The sequence below is a fragment of the Podarcis bocagei genome, assembly GCF_964188305.1.
Source record: "Podarcis bocagei genome assembly, chromosome: 1".
In the NCBI taxonomy this organism is placed as follows: domain Eukaryota; kingdom Metazoa; phylum Chordata; class Lepidosauria; order Squamata; family Lacertidae; genus Podarcis; species Podarcis bocagei.
In genome coordinates, this window is record NC_138125.1 from 61944981 (window position 1) to 61971999 (window position 27019).

General features: G+C 40.3%; 1 protein-coding gene and 1 long non-coding RNA gene across 12 annotated transcripts in view; one reads left to right on the top strand and one right to left on the bottom strand.

The window, feature by feature from the left end:
- Positions 1-27019, top strand: part of NAV2 (neuron navigator 2) — a 535542-nt gene that overhangs the window by 321503 nt on the left and 187020 nt on the right. For all 8 annotated transcript variants that reach the window (XM_081213978.1, XM_081213981.1, XM_081213973.1 and 5 more), the window contains exon 2: positions 25217-25334. In XM_081213978.1, coding sequence (XP_081070104.1) covers positions 25217-25334 — 118 coding nt within the window. The remainder of the gene's footprint in view (positions 1-25216; positions 25335-27019) is intronic.
- Positions 2032-27019, bottom strand: part of LOC308571620 — a 47143-nt gene continuing 22155 nt past the window's right edge. For 3 of the 4 annotated variants that reach the window (XR_014001553.1, XR_014001554.1, XR_014001555.1), the window contains exons 3-4: positions 7519-7597; positions 2032-2285 (exon numbers count right to left, since the gene is read on the bottom strand). This is a non-coding gene — a long non-coding RNA (uncharacterized lncRNA). Of the gene's footprint in view, positions 2286-7518; positions 7598-18577; positions 18663-27019 lie in introns of those variants that run through there. The other variant, XR_014001556.1, reaches the window with a different exon arrangement.

Genomic DNA, 27019 nt, shown 5'->3' on the forward strand with positions numbered 1-27019 from the left:
ACCACTTTAGCTAATGGGGCCTCCTACTGCCGCCGCGCCGCCGGAGCCCGATTTCTATTCTCATCCTGAAGCAAAGTTCTTAACCCGAGGTACTATTTCTGGGTTAGCAGAGTCTGTAACCTGAAGCGTATATAACCTGAAGCGTATGTAACCCGAGGTACCACTGTAATGTGGTATTGAGAGGTGAGAGGAAGAACTGTTAAAAAAACTGGGTTACACAGCTTTCCTATGTGTTTGATTGCAGTATATATATGCCATTCAACAAGAGAAGTTCTCTTTGTGACTTAGAATTAAAGTTGAAGACAATCAAATACTTGGATAAAACCATAACACATGAACTCTAAAACAGAATAAAACAAGTAACAGAGCAAATCTCACAGCAGTATACCTCCCCCTCCAAATCTTGAAACGGGGAGGAAACTAGTAAGCACTAAAATAATGAAAAGTCTGGGGAAATAATGGGTCCTCTACCACAAACTGTGTGCAGAGAATGACTGGGAAATTAGCTTTGTAAATCCATTATGGGCTTGTTCAGACAGGCATATCCAGTACTCAATCTGCATCATCAAGTGATGACTTCCTCGAATGAGTGGGCCATTGAGTATATTAACCAGCATTTCCCAACATCACCTTTAGTGTTTTTGGTGGAATCATGCCATATATTGCTCTGCCAGCCATCAAATGTAGAAAAATCAAGAAAGGTAAGGGCATATATTAAATCAGTCCTGAATTGGTCACGCAATTTTGTACTGAAAAGGATCAGCATTCTTATAATGGGATTCGGGTACAGTACATCTCATTTAAGCCTCAGGGCACTTCAACCAAGGCATTTTTGTATTCCCATAATACAAAGTACAGGTGTGATGATGGGTGTGATTCCCATAATACAAAGTACAGGCCTAAAATCTAATTTTGAGATGCGCTCATGGGTATATTTAGCTCCAGTCCAACAGCTATTTGGAAAGAATTAGACCCTCACAAATGTGTATTTCTCAAGAGGCAAGCAGCTGCAAATGTGTGTGTGTAGTTCGGATTAAAGCATGCAATGTGTATCTTTTGAACCTAGAAATAACTACCCCCTCCAAAAACTTTCATTTGAACTAACCCTGAATCTCTAGACTGCCTTTTAGCAGTGAATTTTGGCTTGTGTTTCAAAAAGTTTTAACTTCTGCTCATGTAAATTTTGAACTAATTTAGAATGCTCCCTCTGAAGAGTGCAAAAAGGTTTATATCACTGAGGCTCGGATATCTGTTCTACATGATTTCACTTTCTGCTCAAAATATGTCTTTAATGCTCTTATCACTATGTGCCTTCTGGGTTCTTGAGGAGAATTTGCCAAAGACGGAATGCTTATTTAGGGATAGTAATTACATTTGGAAAGACTCTTGCATGCTGAAGTTTAAAACTGCAAGGGAGGAACTGATTCAAGAGGATAAGAGATTATGGAGTTTGGAGAATTAGGATTTGATCAACCAATTTTTCTCCAGCAGAGTCCTCCGCCTGACATACATTTGTTAGCTATTTTAACACCTATTGTATTTCACTCGCACACATATGTGCAAAGTATAGCTGCAATTTTAAGAAATAATATTACAGTCTCAAAAGTTTTTCCTTTCTCTGTATGATAGAACAAAACTATTCATTAGAATCAGATTTTATTAAAACTGTTTCATTTGAATAAGAAGGGCCATAGCTCCTTAGTAGAGCATCCACTTTTCATGAAGAAGGTGTCACGTTCAGGGCTATTTTTCAGCCAGAACTCTCTGGAACTCATTTCTGGCACCTCTCAGGTGGGCATCATTTCCATTCTAAGTGAATGAGTGAGGTGTTCATGGTGAGTTCTGGCACCTCTTTTTCTAGGAAAATAGCACTGGTCAGGTTCAATCCCTGGCACCTCTAGTTTGGGTTGGGAATGTCCCGTCTGAAACCTTGGAGAGCAACTTCCAGTAAATCAGCTAAATGGCACAATGATCTGACTAGGTAGAGTATATAAATGTAATTACGTTTAATAATATGCATGGGAAATGCATATTATTAAACGTAATTACATTTATATTCTACCATTTCTACAAGGAGCTCAGTATGGTGTTCATTGTTCTCTTCCTCCGCTTTTTAAACTCACAGCAACCCTGTGAAGTAGGTTAGGCTGAGGAGATAGTGGTCATCCAGCTAGCTTCATGGTCCAACACTCACAACCCCAAACTGGGGTCAGTCAGTCACAATATGAATCACCAACCTGTTGGGATCCCCATCCTATTGCAATGAGTTTGGGAGATTAAATCATCTGCAGGAAATAACAGAGTTTTTTTCAGTTGTAGTCTCGGGATTCTGGAATGACTTCTCAGCAGGGTACAATTTAGGCATTAAGATCAATTAAAGAGAGGTTATTTTATTTTATAGTGTCTTATGAGAGGCAGAGGGTGTCATTACTGGTGTTGCAATAAGGCTTTTGGATGGAATTAAAGGCAGTGCTGAAGCAAAAGTTCCATTAGCACAAGGACAATGGAATATTCCTTGTACAATGGAATGTTTCACCCCCTTTCTCCCCTTCCGTGTCCCCTAAATCTATTTTAGGGGTTCCCCCAATCCTCTGGAACAGATTTGGACACATCACAGGGCAAAAGGGAAGTCCCGTTTCTCAAGTGGAAATCATTTGACTCATGCAATTGTTTAGTTGAATACTGCCTTTTGTCTTTATTTTATTTTGGTTTTAATATAGTGCAATTGAACTTTTGGAAAGTTCTAGAAATGTTTTCAGTCAATATTAGCTAGTGCTATTACAAGTAGGGAGTTACGGTAAATAAATACACTTTGCTGAACTTAGAGCAGTTGGTCGGAAAAAGATACATTGCTTGTGTCAAAGAGTTTTCCTCTGAAGATAAATATGCAAGTTTATCTCCTGTAATATGGTTTTGCCTTATTTGTCTGTCATACTTCATGCTCCTAGTCTGATTTGCTCCTATTTTATGACAAATCACTCTTGGCCTGAATTGCAAGAAGATAATTTGCTGTCTTCCTTATTGTGCTACACTAATGTTGCTGCCAATGATAATAACCATAATCACCTTTGTAAATAGCTTTTTTGAGTGATTACTTCAAAACCCAAAGAAAACTGAGCTGATTTTTACAGACTTGTGTGGCAGTCTTGATTCTCCTTTACTGCCAAGACAAAATGGGTGCATGTCCTTGAAATATGTACAAGAGAGCAGAAGTGTGGCCAACAACTACAAGCTATTTTGCAAAAACTTTGTTTGCTGCTGTGCCATATAATCCTTCTGTTCATTTATTTAAAACATTTGTAGGTCACCTTTGAGAGTAAAACTCGAGATGTCCTCCATAATTGAACACAGTAAAATACAGTACAATATACCGTATTTTTCGCTCCATAGGGCGCACCGGACCATAGGGCGCACCTAGTTTTGGGAGGCGGAAAACAAGAAAAACTTATTCTGAACCCCAGAAGCCAGAACAGCAAGAGGGATCTGGCTTCTGGGATACCTTGTGGCTGTTCTGGCTTCTGGGATAACCGCGCCAAGCCTCTTCAGGGCAGCGGGATGAAGGTTCCCCCTGCCCGAAGAGGCTGCGCAGGGCTAAAGCAGAAGCCAGGACAGGCGCGTCGCTGAAGGGGCACTGTGCCTTCTCTCTCTGCGCAGAGAGGGAGAAGGCGCAGTGCCCTTCAGCGAAGCTGGAGAAGGAACAGAAGGAGACCCTTCTATTCCTCCTCCAGCTTCGCTGGAAAGGCGCGTCGCTGCGAAGCGGGAGAAGGAACAGGAGACCCTTCTGTGTCCCCTCCGGCTTCGCATGACAGGCGCGCGTCTGAAGGGCACTGCGCCTTCTCTCTCTCTCTCTCTGCTCAGCGCCTCTCCTTCAAAGGAGAGGTGCTGCGCAGAGAGGGAGAAGGCGCAGCGCCCATCAGCGAAGCTGGAGAAGGAACAGAAGGAGACCCTTCTGTTCCTCCTCCGGCTTCGCATGGCAGGCGCGCCGCTCAAGGGGCGCTGAGCCTTCTCCCTCTCTGTGCAGCGCCCCTCCTTCACAGGAAAGGTGCTGCGCAGAGAGGGAGAAGGCACAGCACCCCTTCAGCGAAGCTGGAGAAGGAACAGAAGGAGTCCCTTCTGTTCCTCCTCCGGCTTCCAGGTCAGGCGCCTCGCGGCGAAGCTGAGGATCCTGCATTCGCTCCATAGGACGCACACACATTTTCCCTTCATTTTTGGAGGGGAAAAAGTGCGTCCTATGGAGCGAAAAATACGGTAATACAATACCACAAAAAAATCCAGACTCCAATAAAACTGGCAATGGTAAAACCAAGCAGCCCCAAACTTAAATAAATACTGTATAACTTTAAGAAGATCTATATCTATATCTATATCTATATCTATATCTATATCTATATCTATATCTATATCTATATCTATATCTATATCTATATCTATATCTATATCTCTAGTTCCTGGGACTCTTGTGCTCAGGTTCTGCTTGTGTGTATCCAATAGGCATCTGGTTGGCCACTGTGAAACACGTGTCTGGGGTAGATGGGCTTGTGCTCTGATCCAGCAGGGCTCTCCTTAAGTTCTTAAGAAAACCTACCAGCAGTAGAAGAACATAGTATAATAACATAATAGAGCACTGTTCAAGAAAAGGTTAATGAAAACAGGCAAGGCTTTGATGCTTTCTTAAACACCCAGGAAAGGGTCAAATTAATGAGTTCTGTAAGCAGAAGACTTTGCAAGGCTTTCCACTTGCGCAATGGGACTTTTCCCTCTCTCTCCTCGCCCCCAAATTGGCTTAGGGGTCAGAAGAATCCATGGGACAGGGGCAGGAGCAAGCTGAAATGGAACTATCACCTTAGTGTGCTGTTGAATTCCTCCCCTTGAAACGGGTGGACTTTGGTAATCTTTCATAATATGGTGCCCTGTGCAAGGCCAAAATTTTGTGCCTCCAAATGGATCTTCTCAATTATGGATCTTCTGAATGTTGCACGCCTGCACCACCCTAAATGCGGCACTGCTTGAAGTGCTGTGTCTTGGAAAAGGTCAGTTGGTTACGTGTTTCAGAGCTGCAAGGCCACTACATTACATGCTGTTTTTCTTGTCTCTGCCAACTTAACTGTTCTTGGAAAAGGGCTTCCATCGCTGGTCTTTCAGGTAACTCAGACCCAATTCATTTAAGGCTTTGAAGGTCAAAAAGCACTTTAAAGAGGGCTCAGTAATGCACCAGCAACTTCACCAACTCTTTAGAAGCCTCATCTGGTTTGTCATGTGGTCCCACAAGGTATTGGGGAGACTGGATCAAGTTCCTGTACAACAGTGCTGGAGCCTGCTGGGGAGAAGACACCCAGTCATGCAGCTCCACTGTAGAACAATTCATGCCATAGCAAGCTGCCTTAGTTTAACACTGACCATTGTGCTTCCTGTTCTGTCCTGTGGCTTCAGCTTGACAGTTATTTGAGAGGAAGATCATCCCCTAGAGTGAAAGAACTACCTGATCCTAAGAACTAATTCTGTGTCACTGTATAGTTCCTGCAGCTTACATGCAATGGTAATTATGTGAGGCAGGAGAGATGGGCCATGCCTGCTTGTCCTGCACCACCAGCATCCCTGACAGCCCCTCAAACACAACCCTCATGTCTACAGCAGAGCAGGGGCGTGGGTGGCGCTGTGGGTTAAACCACAGAGCCTTGGGCTTGCTGATCAGAAGGTCAGCGGTTCGAATCCCTGCGACGGGGTGAGCTCTCGTTGCTTCGTCCCAGCTCCTGCCAACCTAGCAGTTTGAAAGCACATCAAAGTGCAAGTAGATAAATAGGTACCGCTCCGGCGGGAAGGTAAACGGCATTTTCTTGCCATGCTCTGGTTCGCCAGAAGCGGCTTAGTCATACTGGCCACATGACCCGGAAGCTGTACGCCGGCTCCCTCAGCCAATAAAGCGAGATGAGCACTGCAACTCTGGAGTCGGCCACGACTGGACCTAACGGTCAGGGGTCCCTTTACCTTTACCTACAGCAGAGCAGTCTGCTGTATATGAGTAGGTTGCTTCTGTGAAGTGGAACCCTGAGCTCTCCAGGTTTCAACTCATGGCAACGGCCTACACATACACTCAGTGGACTGCGCTGCTGGAGATCTGTTTTCAAATGAATGGGCAATACTGTGAATGGAACAACATGGGGAACTACAGTGAAGATGGTGCCTAAAGATACCCCCAATTTAACAGTCTTAATGCCTTTGCTGCTCGTGGTCAGCTAGGAAGAGAGAAACATCAGCATTCATCAATGCACAGACTTGAGGTAAGGTACTTGGGTATTTATACCCTTTACAACAGATCCAAATCCAGCTCCCAATGTTGTAAAAAGTCAGCAATCTGGCCCCTGAGTGAACATCTCTTGGCCCACCAGTTACTAATAATCTAAGGCAAAAGAAGGGAATGGAAAAAGGAAAAGGTGTTGCTGGTTAGCCATTTGGTGTTGGGAGGGAAGAAAAATTGGCAGGGGCACCTCTTATTCCCCAGTCCAAGTGTTGTTCAAAGAACATGAGTGAGGACCAAGGTTTTTAAAACGAGAGCAGAGTGTCCTTCCTTGCTTTCAGTACAGATTCTTCTGAGAAAACAGAACTCTTTCCTTTCCCCCTCCCTCTGAAACTGTGAATTGGTTAATCAAAGTGGAAGTCACGGCTGCTCCCAGTGTCACTTACTTTCTTTCTGAAGGCATGAGCCCTGCCTATTATATTTTTGTTAAATACACACATATAAAATATTTGCATTAATTCTGTAGATATTCTACTTATATTAATAGCCCCTTAAATCCTTATGACAGAATGCCGCCTTTGTAGCTTTAGACCATATAAATAGTTCTAAATACTGGGCTGACTTTCACTTCTTCAGGATAATCTTATGATATCCTTAATACTGAATGGTGGCTGCAGATATTTCCACTAAGCCCTTTTAAGACCTAAATTGGGGTCACTTTGAAGGGGGGCCACTGTGGGGGCTTGTCTCCTTGCATTTAATAGCAGTGTGAGTGAGACCATGAATTTGTGCCCATTTCTTAAATTTGTTCTTGTTCTTAAATTTGGTTAATATAACATTCACTGGAGGATGTTATGAAAGTCTCTTTCATTGCTGACAAGACATCTTGGGCAATGCGGCTGATTGGAAAATGAGGAATTCTCAAGACGAACCCCCAAACAATTAGTGTTTTGTTCACTAAGTGTTAGGAAGAAGAGGCTGGGCCATTTGCCACTGTGAAATTGGTGGTTGTCAGACAGCTGTCTTACCCATTTAGAAACAACTAATGCTAATTGTGCATAATCCTCTCATAAGGAATCAGTTGGCCCAACTGCCAATAAGCACTGTTTATGAAGCCTGTAAGTCATAGTTGGATGCACAGCAGTAGCAGCTTCCATTAATCTGGTCATTTATTTTCTCTCCGGAGATTGCAGAACTCAATGAAATAATTGGGTCTTTCCAAGTTTCTCGTAACAGAAATGTTTAAAATATAGCCTAGAAAAGAAATATTGTAGCATTTTTACCTAGCTCTTCTCTTGAAAAGCTTCCAGAGTGGCTTTCTGATTAATAAAAACAAGAGAGTCCTGTCATCAGGGTCTCAGTCTACAAGACATAAAAGGAAAAAAAGAAATGAAGAAGGAAGGAAGGGGAGAAAGGCAAATGTGGGTCTTAGTTCTTAAAACTACTGTTCTTAAAATGATAGCCCAGGATGGAAACAGTTCAGCTTTGCTCTCTAAGGGCTATGAAAAAGTCCTGAAAAATCTCTGTTTCAGACCATGGAGAGAAACAGCCAAGGAAATCAGACAGTACTGGGCCAGAGGGATCAATGATCTGATTAAAATATAAGGCAGATTTTAATCAGGAATAATGGATGGGAGGATGCGTTGAAGGTGTTGTTTTTTGAAACAGCCTTGTTCAAAAACTCAACTGTTGGGCAGAAGGACAAATCATGGTTTGATGGGGCCTTTAGTGGGCTTCTTTTACATGGAGAGTCCCCAATTAACCCCAGTGGACTTAACTGGCAGTAAGTCAGGACAGAATTTCCTGCATCCTGAGAGCAATGCTATATTGAGGGGGGGCAGCTTTTGGACACTGTCAGAAATGTAAATAGCATCTCTAAGCTGCCCCACTGCTCAGCAGAGCACAGGAAAGGGGTGAGGTTGGTGATGGGCCCTACTGGTGCACTGGGGTCCTGGCAACTGCCCAAGGAGTGCTGAAGCCAATTCTGGCTGGTTGGCAAAAGATGAAATACCTATTCCAATATGCATGGTGGGTTAGGTTGGAGGATGGTAAAGAATACTGCAACTCTTGATGTGGCTACCAGATAGTTTGCTAATTTGTATGACTTCTCCAGTTGGCTCTTTTGTTATGCCTAAATATTTTTCAATTTTTTTCCTGTCCAGACAAACTAGATTTTGAACCCTTTTGAGACATAAATCAATTTATTTGTCTTGTCCCTGTTTTTAATATTAAAGGCTAAATCTTGGTTACCTGCCCTGATCCCTTGGGCATAGACAAGCCTGGAGTCCACATAAATAATAACATCCAAAGTAGGCTTCGCAAAACATTTAGTAGAACTATATTTATAGAGCATACAAAGGGTGACTTTGCCAAAGCTTCTGCTTTTGATCTGACTGGTGTAGTCTTATCATATATACACTTCCATTTCACACAAGCAAAAAAACTTATCTTTCTTTCTAATGGCTTCTGTTAGCTTTGAAACTGGTTTCAGTTAAATATGCTATCTCAATTTTATGTGAAAATTGACCATTTAATTATATTTCATTGGGATAATCATGGTTTTGCTGTCATCATCCCTAACAGATTTTATCTTAGAGAAACCATCTGATATCAATCTAAAAGTTGAAAGGAGAGGTGGTTCAAAAGATTTTCAGCTTTGGTCACCGCTGTGTGCCATTCAAAAGCAACTTGCCATACCACAGGCAAGAAGAAAAAGCACTTTCAGCCCCTTATGCACAACCAACACACGGTGTTCTACAGCAGGGATTGTTGCAAACCTACTAATTCTCTATATCATTTTCCCAGTTATAAAAACCTCCAGATGTGTCACACATGACTTGATTTCATGTCTCTCTGTTTAATCTGACCAGGTTGCCAGATTACCTATGTCAGCTAGGAGAAATTATGAACTATAGCAGTTTGGACTTCAAGACAGTATTATCTTCCTTTACCCATTTCTTGTTATTCTGTCATGCTTCCATGAGACATCTAATCACATCAAAAACCACTGCCTATCAAAAACATTTGCTTGATTGACCTTTTTAAATAAATAAATAAACTGGACACTGTGCTGATAAAACTCTTTGAATCAAACTAAAGTGTTAATGCTGCAGGAAATAGTCCTGGTGCATTGACTGGAATCATGCTCTGCTGTGTTGAAAAGTGAAGTTCAGCACTGAACCATAGGTTAATGTGGCTAACTAGAAATTTACATTTTGTTTTTTTTTTTTTAAATATTTTTATTGGGTTTTCACATTTTATATAAACACAAACAACACACCAAAACAAACATAAAAAACAACGAACATGAATAGTTCCCGAAAATCTTATTTTCTAACCCTAGTCCTTGACTTCCCCCCACCCCCTCCCCTGCATCCCTATTCCCAAACTTATGTCAGCAAGTTGGCATTTCTTCCATCTTAATATTAGTCCTTTTATAAAAAACAAAAGTAAATTTTCCCTAAGTTGGACCCCAATTCTCTTCCCTCGATTTCTCATTTTTTCTTACATAATTTTCTTAATACTAAACCCCCTGGTCTTGAGTGTTGTTTAAATTTGATTCTTCCCTCCCTCCCCTCCCCGCTTTGCGTCCTTTCCCGAGACATGTCCAAATTAACAGTTTTTAGCCTGGATTCCGGATATCCGAGGCTCTCAATTCTCTTTTAGTCCCTCTCCGCCGGTTTTGTTGGTAGTCCTTTTTGTCTATCATCGAGTCTCGAAAGATTTCCTTAAGAATCAATCCAATCAGTCCATAGTCTCTTCCCATATTTAAAGGCAACTGCTGAGGAATTTCCACAAGGCCTAAGTCTTGCTGATAGTCAAAATCAAAGTCTATGTGGAGGCCCCAATTGTACTTCTTTATTTCGAACTCCTGAATTCCATAAAGTCCCAGGGCCTCCACTTTCATCTTCTGTATCTTTCGTAGGCTTAGAGTGGATTTAATCCAATAGTCTCCTTGCTTGTGTTCTCCAGATGTCGGCTTCTGGTTAGTACTTTCCCAGATAACTTGTTCTCTTTCTTGTTTTGTCTTCTCCTCTTCTTTGTTTATTGTTTCAAATTCAGCTGTGGGTTCTTTCTCACTCAGGCCCTCATTACTTTCAGCAGAACTACTTGTTCCCAAATCCAAGGTCGTCAATTGTTTACTCATAGCTGTAGTCTGCTCCTGTAGGGTTCCCACCAGTGAGAACATTCTTTCAATTTCTCTCAGTATCTTTCCACCCACAGCCATTGTAATTCCACAGAATTCCCCCTAGAGGGAATCTGGTTACTGAGTAACCTTTTCTCCAACAATCCTCTGTCCTATTATTGTTTCTTTGTTTCTCAAAATTTTAGTTCAATTGTAACTCCTTTTAATCCGGAGAGGTCTTAAACAGCAATTTTTTTCACTATTAATAGTCCATTTGACAGCTTTTGACAGCTGTCAAATTCTGCTCCTCTATACAGGCTCCAAAGCAGGTCGCTCCCGGGCCCGGGAGGGAGGGTTGTTTACCATAAAACAAAGACTCTTCCAACACTCCACTCTCCTGCTCAGATTTACCTTTCTAAATCTTGGAAGTTACTGTCTTTTTAAAACTCACCCTTTACAGGGTAGGCACTCCAGCTTAGTTCTTATTTCGTTGCTCTGGATCGTCTGCAAGGGGGGGTGTGGGGACTTCCTTTTAGCACACCCCCCGGTCGTCTCAAATTCAAAAGGTAAAAGTTTTAAAGTTCAGTTCCAAATTACTCACGGGTTCTTTTTTCAGTCCGAATTTCAAGGAAGGAAGTCAGCGCTCTCCAGTTATGGCTCGCGGCTTCGCTCAGCGGCGGTAGCGGTCGACTCTCAGTGCCACGCCGTCCCCTGTATCCCCTCCGTAGCCTTTAAAAAGGCTCATTGCGAATCAGGGGGGGCGCTTAAGGCACCCGCCGAGTCTTCAGTCCGCAGGCTTCCGCGCCTGCGGTTTTTAAGGGTCCCCGTGTCGCCGGCACGGCAAAGACCCATCCACCGCTGAGCCGATTCCCTCCGGAGCTCGGAGGGAATCCGCCATTTCCCGATCGCGCCAACCCGGAAGTCAGAAATTTACATTTTGTGAGCGGAGAAAACCTAGACTTTATCCAAATAAACTACCTTTTATTGTAAATTTAAAATGTTTTTTTAAAAAAACACACATACACTCTCTCTCTCTCTCTCACACACACAGGCTAGTGATTATTATTACGTTGTTTTTGTAAATGAGAGAGTGTGCCATACAACAATTAGGACTGCATACACACTAAAAGCATTCTCCCCACCCCCAGATAATCCTTAGAACATTCATCCCTCACATAACTATAATTCCCAGCAGCCTTAAACTACAGCTCCCAGGAAACCAATATTTACATATGCTACACTTTTAATGAAATGTATGCAAGGCTTCATTTGAGTTCATGCACCTGTCATCTTATGAATTAAGCAATGGAGACATGTGACACAAATAATGGAATAGGATGGGTTTCTTCATGCTTATGCCAACTGTATTACTCCATGTCTGGCTCCAAGCCATTGTTATATATGCAGTTTACTTATAACCAATGTCAATCTCAAGCATCATTTAATGCACAAAGAGTCCTGTTCATTCAAAGCAAATTACACCTCAGTACAAAGTGCCAGCAAAAAGCCCTTAAGTGTTGTCATCAGTACAGGCTCTTAAATGCTTAATGGGCTGAGTGCTTGTTTTCTATACTTGTACCGGTTTCACATTCAAATGTTCCTTTTAGCTTCTTTTTAAAATCCTGCATAGCATTTTAGTTATGTGCATTTTAATTCTTGGTTCCTTATACTTTAGAACAGGCACGTCCAACAGGTAGATTGAGATCTACTGGTAGATCACTGCTCCCCAGAAGCCTTGCACCCCAAGAAAAGTGGTCTTCCTCTTTCCTAAAAAAACAATTTTGACCTGAACCCAAAAAAGGGGATAGATCACCGCCAGTTTTTAACTTTGTGAGTAGATTGCAGTCTCTTGGGAGTTGGCTACCCCTACTTTAGAACAATTCTCCAACAGTAACATCAGTTTTAATTGCTGGAGCAATCCAAACATCCTTTAGTTGTCATCTTCTGCTTCCATCTGGTTAAGAGCATTACTGGGTTGTCTGTGGCAATGGGAGTGTCAAACTAATACCTAATTTCTTTGGCTGTACCTTCGGAAATCAAGAGACTTAAGTTGACCCAATCGATCATTGGCAGAGCAATTGGCTAACATGAAACCTGCTGGTCTTGCTGCCAAGGTGGATGTGTGTGTATGGTGGGCAACCAGCTGGAAAGAAATGGAGTATGCCATCTCAGGGGCATGTTAGGTAAATGGGAGGACTTTGGATCCAACTCCAGCATGGCCCCTCCTCTCTGCCCCTGGGGTACTGGTGACGGCCTCAGCTGAACCGTGAACTCATCAGGTAGCTTTAGTCAAACCACTGTCACTTTCAGCTCCTTTCCCCATGCCTGCAATTTAGGGATAGTAATACTGTGACCAGCATCTTAAAAAGCAGAGATACCACCTTGCTGACAAAGGTCCGTATAGTTAAAGCTATGGTTTTCCCATTAGTGATGCATGGAAGTGAGAGCTGGACCATAAAGTAGGCTGATTGCTGAAGAATTGATACTTTTGAATTATGGTGCTGGAGGAGATTCTTGAGAGTCCCATGGACTGCAAGAAGACCAAACCTATCCATTCTGAAGGAAATCAGCCCTGAGTGCTCACTGGAAGGACAAATCCTGAAGCTGAGGCTCCAATACTTTGGCCACCTCATGAGAAGAGGAGACTCCCCGGAAAAGACCCTGTTGCTGGGAAAGATGGAGGGCACAAGGAGAAGGGGACGACAGAGGACGAGATGGTTGGACAGTGTTATAGAACATGAATTTGACGAAACTCTGGAAGGCAGTAGAAAACAGGAGTGCCTGGTGTGCTCTGGTCCATGAGGTCACAAAGAGTCAGACATGACTGAATGACTAAACAACAACAATACTGTAAAATTAATTGTAATGCTCTGAACACCTTTAATCACTAGGGAAGTAAGAAACCTTATTCTTTATCTTCTCCATTCTCTCTCTCTCTCTCTCTCTCTCTCTCTCTCTCTCTCTCTGTATGCCTTCTAAATAATACGTTGCCAGTATGGGCTAAGCCATTAATGAATGAAATTACTGAATGAAGACAGAAGTAATTACTCTTCAAAAGCTCTTTCCCATTTCCTACTGGGCAAATTTGGAAATCTGGCAAATTTGAAAAACGTGATACCCTCCTCACCTTCCTCGTGGCTCTAGTTTTGTTTTTCAGCAACAATCTAGACAGTTTAAAGAGTGTCAATTTGTAATGAAAAAATGTATTTTGACCCAGAAACCTCTAAATAGAAGCCAGAGCAACCAAGCTGACAGCAGGTTCACAACAGACAATTAATTTAGAAAGTTATCAGTCAGTAGAAAATTTGCTTTTGTTTACATCTGTGAAACAGATGGCCAAATACAAGATTATTTGATTAGATCTTTTATGCCTGTTTGAAATTTATTCAGCACCGTATTATTTGAAAAAACTTGTGTGATATACTTAACACAATCTAACTAAGGAGATTTATGGCAGCAACATTGTTCTTTGATGTGAAATTGGGAAACTCCCAGAACATATTAAATTATGCATCTGGTGACTGCCAAGTATATGAGGTATGACAATACACCAATATAAATGCTGCCATCTATTGATGTATGATAGCTACTGTTTTTTTCAACCATTATCTTATTTTACTCTAATCTGTCATTACAAAGCACTTGCAACAATTACTTGCTCCTCATTGAAGTACTCTAGACCAAATTCTCCAATATAACTTCTCCGCGTGTTTCTATTTTAAGTTGTTGAGCACCTGACTCTTATTCTGCCAAGATCTACTAGTTACTTTTCTGCTGGCCACATAGGACATTTGGCTCATCCTTAAAATGCAGTCCAAAACTGAAAAGTTCTAACTGCACTGCAGTTCATGGGGTAGACCATGCACATTTTCTTATCCCAATTTATGTTTTCCTTTAAACAATCAATTTATGGACTTCTCTATGGGTGCATCAGCAGAAAGTCTTGCACAAGCCCATTGGAACACATGAAACTTGCTTAGAAAGAGTTCCTGGCTCCATTTGAAACTAGGAGAGAGACTCGGTGGTTTAGACCACAGAGCCACCCACGTCCCGTTATGGAGAGACACTACCTTCTTGTAACCCAAGCTTGCTTGAATTTCATACCTAAATGATACACACATTGCAACAGTCTCTCCTCTTTGCTTTCCAAACCAAAGGATAGGAGCATGACAGTTTGACTGTTTATTTTATGAAGGAACTCAGTAACGCTTTACAGCTGTTTTAACTGCTTCATGAAAAGTAAATAATTTGATCTGCCCACATGAGTCTGAATTAATTCCCTCTTTAGAAACGTTCTAGAGGCTTTCCCCCAACTTCCTAACTGGGTGAGGAATATGTTACAAAAATATAATGCATTTTGCAGAGGACGCAATGTACTCTGGCTATCAACAACTGAAGTGGCTACTTTCTTTACTCTTAAGTAGCATCGTTTTGCTGTCACTGGGAAATATCTGATTCTAAGCAAGAAAGTTCTGCTGTTCTGCTGATAGTTACAAGTATTTGAGAGGGCAGAGTAGAGTAAGGTGGTTTATATTTTGGAAAAGAGGACAAAAGCAATCTGATTATATAATATTTACAAAATATATGAACTTCTAGAGCTAGAAGGCCCAACCAGTCCCGTCTTCTGCACTAAAGCAAAATGATTTCTCTACTATATACTGTATGCTATTTATACCTTAAGGTTAGACCAGCTCAGCTGAAAGCACTGGCAGCAAATTTCACCAGGATCAGAACCAGTTACCAGCTCAGGGGGTTATAAATACTCAACTCCTTTTTGAGGAAATCATTAAGGACACCCTGAATTCTTCTTTGGATTGAATTCAAATCTGAGCTGGAGAAGAATTCCTGATTTACATCCCATCTAGCCTTCTAATCCGAAAATAGAGAATAAGAAGGAAGGAAGTGGGTTGGGGGTACAACTTTCTAAAGTTGTATTGACTTGTCTATTTCCAACCTGGTACATTTTCTGAGCCACTGGAACACAAATCCCAGGGAAATTTTCCCATTTTCCTTTGATACAGATCCCCCAGGACTTGAGTTGACAAATCCTGATGCCACAGGTCAGTGAGTCTCATTGGGGGATGGAGTTGAATCAGACTCCAATCCTTCATGAGCCTCACTGCCTGCTAAGGCTTTATTGGCTGCAGACTTCTGCTTTAACAGGATAACATTGATTTTGAAATGCTTTTGTGCTCCAAATTCTTTGAAGCTACAGTCTAAACAGGTAGAGACAGATAGCAAGAAATGTGGTGGCTGGTTTTATTGGGCTGTCTTAAAGTACAGTACAGAGCACTAATTTCAGATTGAAACATTTCTTCAGGTACAACGTTGTCTCCCCCTTTCTTCTTTGAAACATGCATTCCTTGGGGAGCAAGGAGGCTGTGTGAGGGAGTTAGATTGTGCAACAGGCTGTGATTGTTGAGGCAGAAGGGATCTATCCTGATTAAGAGGGAATTTCCTGTCTCTTTTAAGGACAGCTATAAAGGACTTTCCCACTGAGAAGGGGGAGTAAGAGAACTATAGAAGAGAAAAATGAGGATGAAGTATTATAGAAAGGGTGGGTGAAAACAGGTGGGAAGGTAGCCATATCAACTGACAGTCTGTTGCAATATCAAATACCTCTTATTTAGCAGCAGGCATTTAGCTGGAAATATTTGATGGCAGTATTAACTTGAGTTGGTGGGATTTCAAATGCAATTCCTGTCCTCACTGTATTGCAATGTAAGGTAGATAAATGGAGGACTATATACCCAAAACAAAGGACACCTGATTACAAACTGTGTAGTAGAGCAGTGCAAAACTAATATATGTATGCTATTTAATGGAGCTCAAAGCCATACAATCAAACTGTCTAGGGAGAAAATGAAAATTCCTATTTTTAAACATTTATGTTATTTAAACACTGAGCTGTAGAAGTTTTGTACCATTACAGGGCCTATCTTTTGCTTTTCCAAGTACAGAGTAGCATATGTGAATGGGTATTGCAAACTTTTGAATTTCTTTTTATATCTCAACAGTACATTCTGTAGAATTCATCTCCACTGAATGTTGTTTCCGTCAGTTCAGTCAAACTTGTGTTGCACAACATGATAAAATTTCCTCTGCTGTGCTCCTATTAGAATACGGTATCTGAGAGACTCTGCAATGAATTGAGCTTCATTAAATTCAGCTACAATAAAATTAATGGAAATTGGACAGTGGAAGTTGGACAGTGTCTCTAATAGAGCACACTTGTAAAGTGCAAAAAGGGTGGCATCTTATTGTGTCCATGGGTTTTCCTCATGCAACAGGGCTTCATCTTCCACTCCTCCCTCCTGTAACCTCCACGTGACTCCTCAATCTGTGCTCTAGAGTATGGGGGACCTCCAGAACAGATTGGGAAGGAGAGGAAGAGGAAGTTCCATTGCATGAGCAATGTGATGTTCACCAATGTGATGTTGAATATCATCCAAGATGTTAGAGAACGAGTTACGACTTGAAGATGGCAATATGCCATCTTTTTGGTAATACAACATAGGCACATCCCCAGATCAAAGTTCTATATACATTTCAACTTCTTTTGTCTGCTCACAGTTAGATGAACATTTCAGCAATAAGGGACTTTTGGTGTTTGGTTTTAATACTTTTGTTGTTGTCATGTTCTGAAAAAAATGGCCTACTCTAGCCCATCTTCACATAATTAGTAGGATTTGTAACTCACACTTGGGTGGGGCTAGTGAGAAGAAGGGACAGTTGTCTTAAATTGTGCAAAAGCTGAATTATTGCCTTTAAAGTCACATTTACTTATGTTGTTTAAATGTAAAACAATTGCAAGCTGTGCTAGTTTATTACTGTATATCTAATCTGTGCATACCACCACCCCATTAAAATCAAAGGCAAATAACTGATAATTGGCACACTATTGGATATAACAACTTCATATACGGTACTTCTTAATGTAATATATTGGGGCTGGCATGTGCTGTGCTGTTTCACAGCTATGAAATGCTTACTGGCTTGGATATATTCTCCTCAAAACAGTAGGTGTTTCATGTATTGTTTTGGTGCCTGTTGAAGACATTCTTATTTAGATAAGCCTATCCAGTGCTTAGAATGTTTGTACAAGTTTTCATTTGTTTAGATCTATTCTATTGCAGTTTTAGCCTTTTGGATGTTGTAAATTATGGTTGTAATTGTTTTAATGGAAAAAATTTTGTTCTAGCTTTTTTTGTAAAAAAATTGCTTTGAGGTTTTTTCCTACAATCAAGCAGTATATACATGTTATGAAATGATAGAGTAAGGATATTTTAAAAGGTGCTCAGGATTATGCAGAAGAAGACTGAAAAGAAAAGGAGGCAGTGACAGGGTTATAGGGGCTGAGAGACATGCATGAGCTGTGTCAGGGTGGGTATACTAATGCAACAAACATTCCTGTGTAAGAATATCTGATCAGGGTGCATTCATGACCTCCACTAAAATTAACTACTGAGGCTTCACATGCCAGCATATATTTCACCCTCCACTGTACATCCTTTGACAAAGAAGAGCAGGCTGCATTGTAAATGGATATTCTACCTTCCTTTTAAATATTATGCCAATAAGTATGAATTTCCGGGTCCCAGCTTGTGAGCGAAGTAAATTTTCCTATGATCACTATAAAAGAGTAAGCAGTTCGTAGATTGGTTTTGTTCTCATTACTGTGGTGTTACCCTGAGGTTGATGTTGTCTGTTTGAGATTCTGAAATTCAGTTTCCATGTTTATTGTGAATTCCTGTCTGTGGCCTGTTTCAGATAAGTTTTTCAGATTTGTTTGTTTGTTTTAAAGGAGTAATACCTGAGGACTCTAAAGCCAGCTTAATGCATGCAAGCTGTATTGTAAGGGAATTACAGTATGTGAGAAGAGGCTTCCAGGGCCAGCCCTACCATTAGGCAGAGGGAGGCAGCTGCTTCAGGCAGCTGATTTGGAGCCTTGAGAAATGTCACATATTGTTAGTTATTTAATTGGTGTGGTGGTTGTATCTTTACAGCGGGAGTGGCATTTGTGGGATTTTCTGCCTCAGATGTCAAAATAACTTGGCTGGCTTTGATTATTACCATGTACCTTGATGTAAAGGGAAGCACTATTTATTTTGCCTCAGGCTGCTAAATGTCTTGGACTGGCTCTGAGGTCAGAAAAAAATCATTTTCTGGAGGCAGAAAAAATCCTTCAGGCAGTTAAAAGTATTGCTGCTACTCACCCAAGGCATGTGTTCCATCTATACAGACAAGTTTCTATTTCTGATACCCTTTAAAAAAAAAAAAAAGATGATTGCATGCACATATACCCGGAAGTGCTTATTCTGATAGTGAAGGTTGCTACACATGTTTGAATTGCACTTTTTCCTATAACAAATACAAGCAGCATATAGCAAGAATATGTACACTGTTAAATATCATAAATTTTTAAAGGAACTCAAATTCCTGGAGGCAAAAAAGATATAATTTAAAAAAATGAGTAAGATTTAAAAAGGGGTAACTGCTATTTCTTTATACACCCATGCTTCAGAAGCCTGTGCAAGGAAGGCAATTGCAGAGTCAAATAAATCAATGAGGTATATGGAAGGCATAAAGTACCTGGTTTGTGGGGAGAGGAGGATGCTCAGGCAGTAGTCTTGAGTATTAAGAATAATGGAAATACATACGAGAGTCCTATTTTTTGAGGACATAAATTAAGACACAAGATGCATTGCAGTAAGAAAGTTCACATTTCTGAACTGTGTTAAAGTGTATGGAATAATTTTTGGTTTCATAAGCACACATCTGCACAGAAGTTTGAAATTAGTTCAGAGGTGAATCTAATACCTTCATATGTATGGGGATTTTTTGCCCAAATACCTAGAAATGTTATGCTGACTTCTGGGAGTGGCTTGGGGGTAACACAACCAGTGCAATTTGATCATAAGATTTTGCCAGTGTTTCCGTATGACAAAAACGGTTAGACTGTAAATTATGCAAGCCTATATCATTTTTTGAAGCATGACAATACTGTCACTTGGCTTCTCCCCCCCCCCCAAGTTTAATTAAAAGCGTATTAGTTAAGTAAGTTTAAATAAATGTTAAAAATTAAGAACTAATAAAAAAATGTAGCACAGTTACTTGTTATATTGTTATTCCATTATTCCTCAGCGGTTGTTTTGTTTACTCAAGTGGGAGAGGACACTTAGCATGGGGAAAGTCTCCTAATGGAATTTCAGAAGAAGGGGCCCATCCCTTCGTTCCCCAGATGACTTGTGAGAGGGGAACAAGCTCTGGCAGGGGGTTAAGAGGAATCCTGGATTGTGCTCCTAGCCCAGGAGTAGACAACTTTCCCTCAAGTTGAACAAACAGACTCAAAAGACCAGAATTCCCACCTCTCCCCTTCCTGTTTTTCTTCACAGTAACCCTGTGAAGCAGGTTAGGCTGCAAGGTAGTGATTGGCCCAAGATCACTCAATGAACTTCATCATGCCTCTGTGAGAATTTGATATACCATCCAACACTGGCATACCACGTCCTAATCCAGCACTTTAAGCACTACATTATTCAACTAAGAGGCCAGCTGAGAGAACATTGACATTAAAATATGATTCAGCAGCAAGGTATTCAAAAGCAAAAGTACCAGTTGACAATACTTTAAAATAGGAGTCAAGTAACTGGAAGTTCCTAAGCCAAGTTCAGCCCCTTGAGGATTATTTATCGCCAACTGAGAGTGAAAAGAGTTGAGACAGGCGTGGCATCTTGTAGCTTCAGAATTTGATGGCAACAGGGAGTGGGAGTTTAAGGCAGAGGCATCTTCTCTCACTCCCAATTTAAAATTACCCTTTAGGTAAATTAAGTTTTGACCAGGGCTGTGTTTTACACTTTATTTTGCACTTGGGATTGTGACAAGCAGGAAATGTGAATGTTCCTGTGAGGATCACCTCAGAGTGCTGATGCTAAGTTTAAGCATAGTGTGAATCTCAACAGTCCCTTGTGGTTTTAGATAGCACCATGAGAGGCACTGCATTTTAACACATGTTTTTCTTTTCTTTTGCGGGGCTTTTTTTCTGTGACTAACCTTGTCAGCCATCAAGGAGCAGAGCACACTCTTTAGTCAGTTCTAATTATGGTATTTGCTATCAAAAATACAGTGCTCAGCTGTTACTGTGGTATCTCCTTGAGTCATACTCATGAGTGTCTGATTCACACACATCTCTTCAAAGGAAAATGTTCAGAGGGACAGCAGAAGAAAATGCATTTCATTGTTAGTAACTGGCAATGAGAAGCAAAGTCAGGAACACAGGCATTTCATTACAGAAAGTAGTTGTGTGTGACAAATAAAAATTTCCAAGGGAGCTTCCAAATGCACATTTGATCTGCACTTATGTATGTGTAAACCATTCTTATTTGTTCTTGATTTATTTTTTAATTAAAAATATTTATAACGCAGCCCTCATCTGTATGAACAAAGACAAAATAATAGCTTGCTGGATGAGGCCAAAGGCCCATCTAGTTCATCATCTTGTTCTCATAGTGGAAAACTAGATGTCTGTGACAAGTTTGCAAGCAGGACCTGAGAACTCTCCCCTCCTGTACTTTCCAGCAGCAGCTATTCAGGTGCATAATAGCCTGAAAGTGGAGGCAAAGCATAGCCATCATGACTTGTAGCAATTCATAGCTTTATCCTCCATGAGTTTGTCTAATCCTCTTTTAAAGCTACCCACACTGCTGGCCATCATTACCTCTCATAGAAGCAGAATCCATAGTTTAACCGTACACTCTGTGAAGAAATACTTTCTTGCGTCTGCTCTGAGTCTTCCAGCATTTAGCTTCACTGAATGTCCACAAGTTCTAGAAAGATGAAGAAAAGCTTCTGTCTATCCCCTGCCTCCTTACCTGTATTATTTTATACATTTCTGTCATCCTGCCTCTTACTCACCTTTTCTCTAAAATGAAAAGTCCCAGTGACTAGGATCCCAGTGGAGGTTTACTCAAGTGAAACCATGGTTTGGTAGGTTTCTTTCCCCACCCCACCCCTTCTCTCGTCAAGTAAAGCATATTTCCTGAGTGGGCCTCTTGCTCATTTATCATGTCACTCTTTTAAGCTTTTAAGAAATTGAAGTTCAGCTCAGCGCTTGATTAATGAGTTTGTCAGCTTGATGAAACTAAGGGTAAATAAATGTGCTTAGTTTTTAACAAAATTTCCATGGGAACTTTTGTGCACATGATAGAAGAGTCTTTTGTCTACTGAATAAATCCAGTTCACCTGTCATAACCAGTTCATTGTTCTGGGCCCTCCAAAAGTTGTGGGTGTGTGACAGTCAAAGCATTTGACAAGGCCACATGTTTGACAGCCACCCTTACATATTTTCCCCAACTTGTGTCTTTAAGCTTCCGAATTTTAGAATATAGTTGTTTCCTTAGGTCTTACTCTTGTTTTCTTACAGGCAGTGTCCTGTTTATATTGACTTTATGAGGTCATCTGTCAGAACTTTGATTGCTCTGTCTTTAGTCTTTCAGCAGTGAACTGAAAAATGCTGGGTTATATTTGGAAAAACAATATTGACCTGGCACATCCCTAATTCAAACCCAGAGTATGAAAAGGGTGTGTGTGGAACTCTTTTTCACATATAGCTCTTTCATCATATATGTGTTAGAGGCAACTGTTGTGATTTAATAGTAGTTTTTTTTAATCCATGAATACATGTTTTTAGCATCATTTGAAAAAAATCTACAGGGAACAGAAGGTCCATATTGGATGGCAGCAATCATGCAGAATGAGATGCACAGGGTTCAGTTCTGAACAGCCAGAATTGGACCAAAAGTAAACTATTGTCCTTCCTTGCCAATTATAGCTCCTCTCCCCAAGTACTTCTCCATCCCTGTCCTCCCACCCCCGCCAGCCTAAGCCACTTTCATTATCCGAGGAACAAGGGAAACATTGAAAGGTGCCTTTTGCTGAGCCAGACCACTAGTCTACAGAAGGTGCAGGGTACCTTTGGCTATCCATATGTTGTTGAATTACAACTCCCATCATTCCTGGTCATTGGCCATGCTTGTTGGGTGTGATGAGAGTTGTAGTTCAGCAACATCTAGCTCTCCAGGATTTCAGACAGGAGTCTACCCTAGCCTTACCTAGAAATTCCAAGGATTGAATCTGGAAAGCATGGAACAGCAAACACAGATGCTCTATCAATAAGCTACAGCCCTACCTGAAAGCTTGACTGGGATGGAGGAAAGCACTTGAGGTGGTAGACAGAAACTATGGGAAGAGTAAGCTAGAGATGGAAACTGCCACTCTCAAATCTTGCTTGTCCCTTGCTGGCAAGGCACTTGCTTTGCCTTCAGAAAGTCACAATTTTAATTTCTTGCATATCCAGTTAAAAGAATCTCTGGTAGAAGAACTGGAGAAAGTCTGGACTTGAGACTTTGGACTGCACTGCCAGTCATGAGAGGACAGTTCCAGGGTTGATGAACTCATGGTTTGATTCATTATAACACTTTTTCAGAACTCTGTGCAATGCTTCAGAGTTTTTGACTAGATTCAGTTACTTAATGTCTTGTTAAAAATTGATACATAGATTGTTGTTGTTGTTATAAACAGTAATAAGCATAATATTCCCAGTTCTGTCACTGTGTCTATCTATTTGTTGATCTTTTCAGCCACTTGAACATGTTAATTGCAATGCAGATTTTGGTTTATCAATGGACAATGGGGAAATGCTGGGCATCACATGATGCTATCTTCTGCAATAACTGAGCTAGGGTTAGATTGATGAAATTCCTAGGGTCTTGCAAAACTGGAGGAAGCTGCAAACTCAAGCAATCTCTTGCCTGTATTCTGCAATGCTTCCATAATTAGCTTAATGCATGCAAGAAGACCTTGCAATTCATGTAAAGTAAGGTGTTGCTTAAAATGAGCTGTGTCCTTGGTAATTTAGCATTCATAGAATTGTGCTGTAAAGCAAAAACACAGGCAACATCTCTTCCTTCCACTACAAATAATTCTATTAGATTCAAATATGCATATGGTTGAATAATTTTGTATTCAGCAAATGGATGATATTAATAACAATTCTCATTTTCAAATGTGTCAAGATGTAGCTTTATCCCTGTCCTTTTCTAGACTGTATCAGCTCATATCTAAACTATTTTCTTTTTGGCAAATATGCTGAGCATTCTGTGTCTATCTGAGTTTGTAACTAAATAACAAGGTTGTTCATTGTAATTCTATCAACTGCTTTATTAGTAGCAGTTTTTTTTGGTATTGCGTTTAGTTAATCTTTCCAGTGCATTAAAGAACTAGGTTTCCAACAGTGATGTAAAAGTGATATGACAAGAGGAAGGTTTGCATGAAGGGGGTGGGGGCGGCTTTGATTAAAAATATGAAAATCATAGCAGTGACAAAATGAAATGACCTGCTAAACATCATTCATCCTGTCTGCCTAGATCTGATGAATTACTGTTATTTGGACAGCATTTACCAATGAATTCTTTGATGTCATTATAAATGTTCCAAAGCACATTTTACTATTACATGCAGATAGTTGCCAGTGTATCCATGCAACACTGGATTTAGGGTGGTGCTGGTGGTTCCCCCCCCCCCAGGGTGCCAAGACAAGGGGGTGCAGAATGGAAGGCGAGAGGAAGGAGGGCATGAAAATAAGAAATATTGGGGAGCACCAAATTTTGCAACACTCAGGGTGCCATGTAACCACAGTCTGCCCCCTGCCACATGGTTCTTTCTGATGTGTGAAGATGGCTGACTTTTTCTTTGAAGAATTGTGTTTAAACACAATATTCTTTCTTGACTAAAAGAGCTTGTTTCCTAAGAATGTTTTTGCAACATGCAATACAACTCTGCAACGATCAGATATCTCATCTCTGGTCTATATGTGCTTTTGCATTCTTAAAAATAATGCAAGCAAATGTCTTATATTTTATGTGCAGGATAGAATTACCATACAAAGGTTATTCAGGTTATGTCACCAATTAGCGCAGTACTGTCAGCCATTTGAAAAAAGGCTATATCTTTAATACATAGGATATTTTTTAAAAAATGGAATATAACTTGGATATGAATGTTATCAAAGTAGGAACTTTTCCAATTTCTTTCTGAAGTCCTTACACAGAAAGATCGCAAAGTATATTCAGGACTAATATATAAATGCTTTAGAAACAATATTAGATGTTACCAGTGAGGATATTCATAGATATATGAGGATATTTTAGTATGAATAGGATATATGTTTCACAAATCTAATTTGGGATACCAGCTTTGGAACTGTGAGCTGGTAATGTGTAAGGAGAATGTTTCACATGTAAAGTGAATAGCAATATCATTTAGGTTTCTTGCTATCTGCATCCAAAAAGACTTTAGCAATTTAAATAAACCTAACTGATTTAAAAATACTGTGGATCATTTACAGAATTTTTTTAAATGTAAAAATGTCTAACGTTTGCTGCAAAAAATATGCTTCAGCTTTTTCAGTACTAGGACATTGAATTCTTTAGCATAAATAGAGAAATTCAGCCCAGTCTCTCTTGCAGACTGTTTAGTTCCATGTCTGATAACCCATTCAGGCTTTAGCATGTTTAGAAGCTTTCTTTAGTTTCCTCCAGCTCTGATGTCAAATTTCTCTATACAAGAAAGACCTGCTATAATAAGCTGAATACTTGATTAGCACAATGCCTTGAATTTTAATGTTGCTAACTTTGTTTCAATCAGCTCAGGGAAAAAGAAGAGAAACGTTATAGTCCAGGGATTGCAAACCTTGGTGGTTGGCTTTAGCTAGTTTGCTTGATAAAATTATGGTTTAAAAAGCCAATTAGACAATGTGATTAATACGTATCTTTTAATCCCCTCTCTGCTTTTTACAGATTTATACAGACTGGGCCAATCACTATCTAGCAAAATCTGGTCATAAACGTTTGATAAAAGATCTGCAACAAGATGTGACTGACGGAGTTTTACTGGCTGAAATCATCCAGGTAGTAGGTAAGTAAGTTTGCCTTTTGTTATATCACAGCCACAATTCTCTCATCAGGAGCATTTTTTCTGTGAAAAAGCAAATATGTTTAATGAAATATTTTTGTGCTGCTTTGCAGGGCCAAAACAGCCCTTTAAAGGCAGTGCACACATATATTCATAGCACAATAGCTTAGAAAGTCAGATATAATGTTCATAATAATAATAATTATCGGGGGGAAATCTTTCTAAAATCATATAGATAGTGCTATGGGCATGCATGCTGTAATTATTAGTTGGATTTTTAAAAAAGTCATTGGAATGGTTTGTGGTAATTATTTGTTGCTGAAATGATCTGTCAAAGCAGTATATCATGCACACAACTAAAGCCAAAAAGAAGCTGATGACACACTTTATAATAGTCACATTGGATTTTTAAATAACTGCTACTGAGCATTCCATTTTTTATTATTTCCTCTTTTCTTTTTGATTAATATTGAAATAATTGATGAGTTAGCTAGCCGTCTGCTATAGTTTTGGCTTCAGAAGTGGGTATTAGATGGTAGTGTTTATGCACAGAGTTCTTAACATTTCTATTCTGGATTGTGAAATTGCTTTGAGATGCTTCATAAGAAGCAATTCATAAATTAAATTATTATTATTTCAGTTTTACAAAAAATAAACTTAAATCTGAGAGGTTATATGAATCAAAGCAGAGATCTAACTGCAAGAACTAGCAGATCCTTGAAAATACTGTAAGTTTCTAATGTTACAATCCTATACAGTTGCCTGGGGATGTCCCATTGAATTCAGTGGCACAACTGAGCAGACATGCATAGGATCGCACTCTTAAGTTCTGGTTCACAAATTCAAGTTCATCACTTGGTAATTACACCTTCAATCACAGAATCAATATAAGATAGAAATTTCATATCACTTCAAATACAAAGTTTTTTCCTCATAGAGTCAGGGCCAAAGTACGGTAGCTGTTATACTTGACGCTATGTTTCTTCTTTTTCTTAAATTAATTGCAGCAGTGGTGATTGTTTGTTTGGTTTTGAGATTGCAGCATGCAGGGAGAGGAAGTTTATCCTTTGTCTCTCTTGCTGTCCCCCCCAAAAGAAATCCCCTCTGTCCAGCTATGAGTTTTAGTAAAAGATGAAGAAGTAGTTCTTATTAACAGTGATGGGAACTAATGGATCACCACAGTGCTCTCTATGTTGGGCTTCCCTTGCATTTGACCCAAAAACTGGTGTTAGTGCAGAATGCTGCAGCACAGCTGTTGACAGGAGTAAGACCTTGTCAGCATATAATTCCTGCACTCAGAAATCTGCACTATTTGCTGATTGGTCACTAGGTCAAGTTCAAGGTGCTAATACTAGTATTTAAACTCCTTAACAGTTTGGGACTAGTTTACCTGCAAGATATTTTCAGACTCAACCACTCTGATCTGCAGATCTGGAATGTTACAGGTACCACATAATACTCATTCTGTATTTGTAAGAAACCAGCCTTTTAGCATGGCAGCACCAAAACTTTGGAACTCCCTGCCTGTTGGCTCCAGGAAGACACACCAGCTCTTTTCAGTGCCTGCCAACAACATTTTTAATTAAGCAAGTCTATGCAGACTTGGGACATGGGTGGCGCTGTGTGTAAACCACTGAGCCTAGGGCTTGCCGATCAGAAGGTCGGTGGTTTGAATCCCCATGATGGGG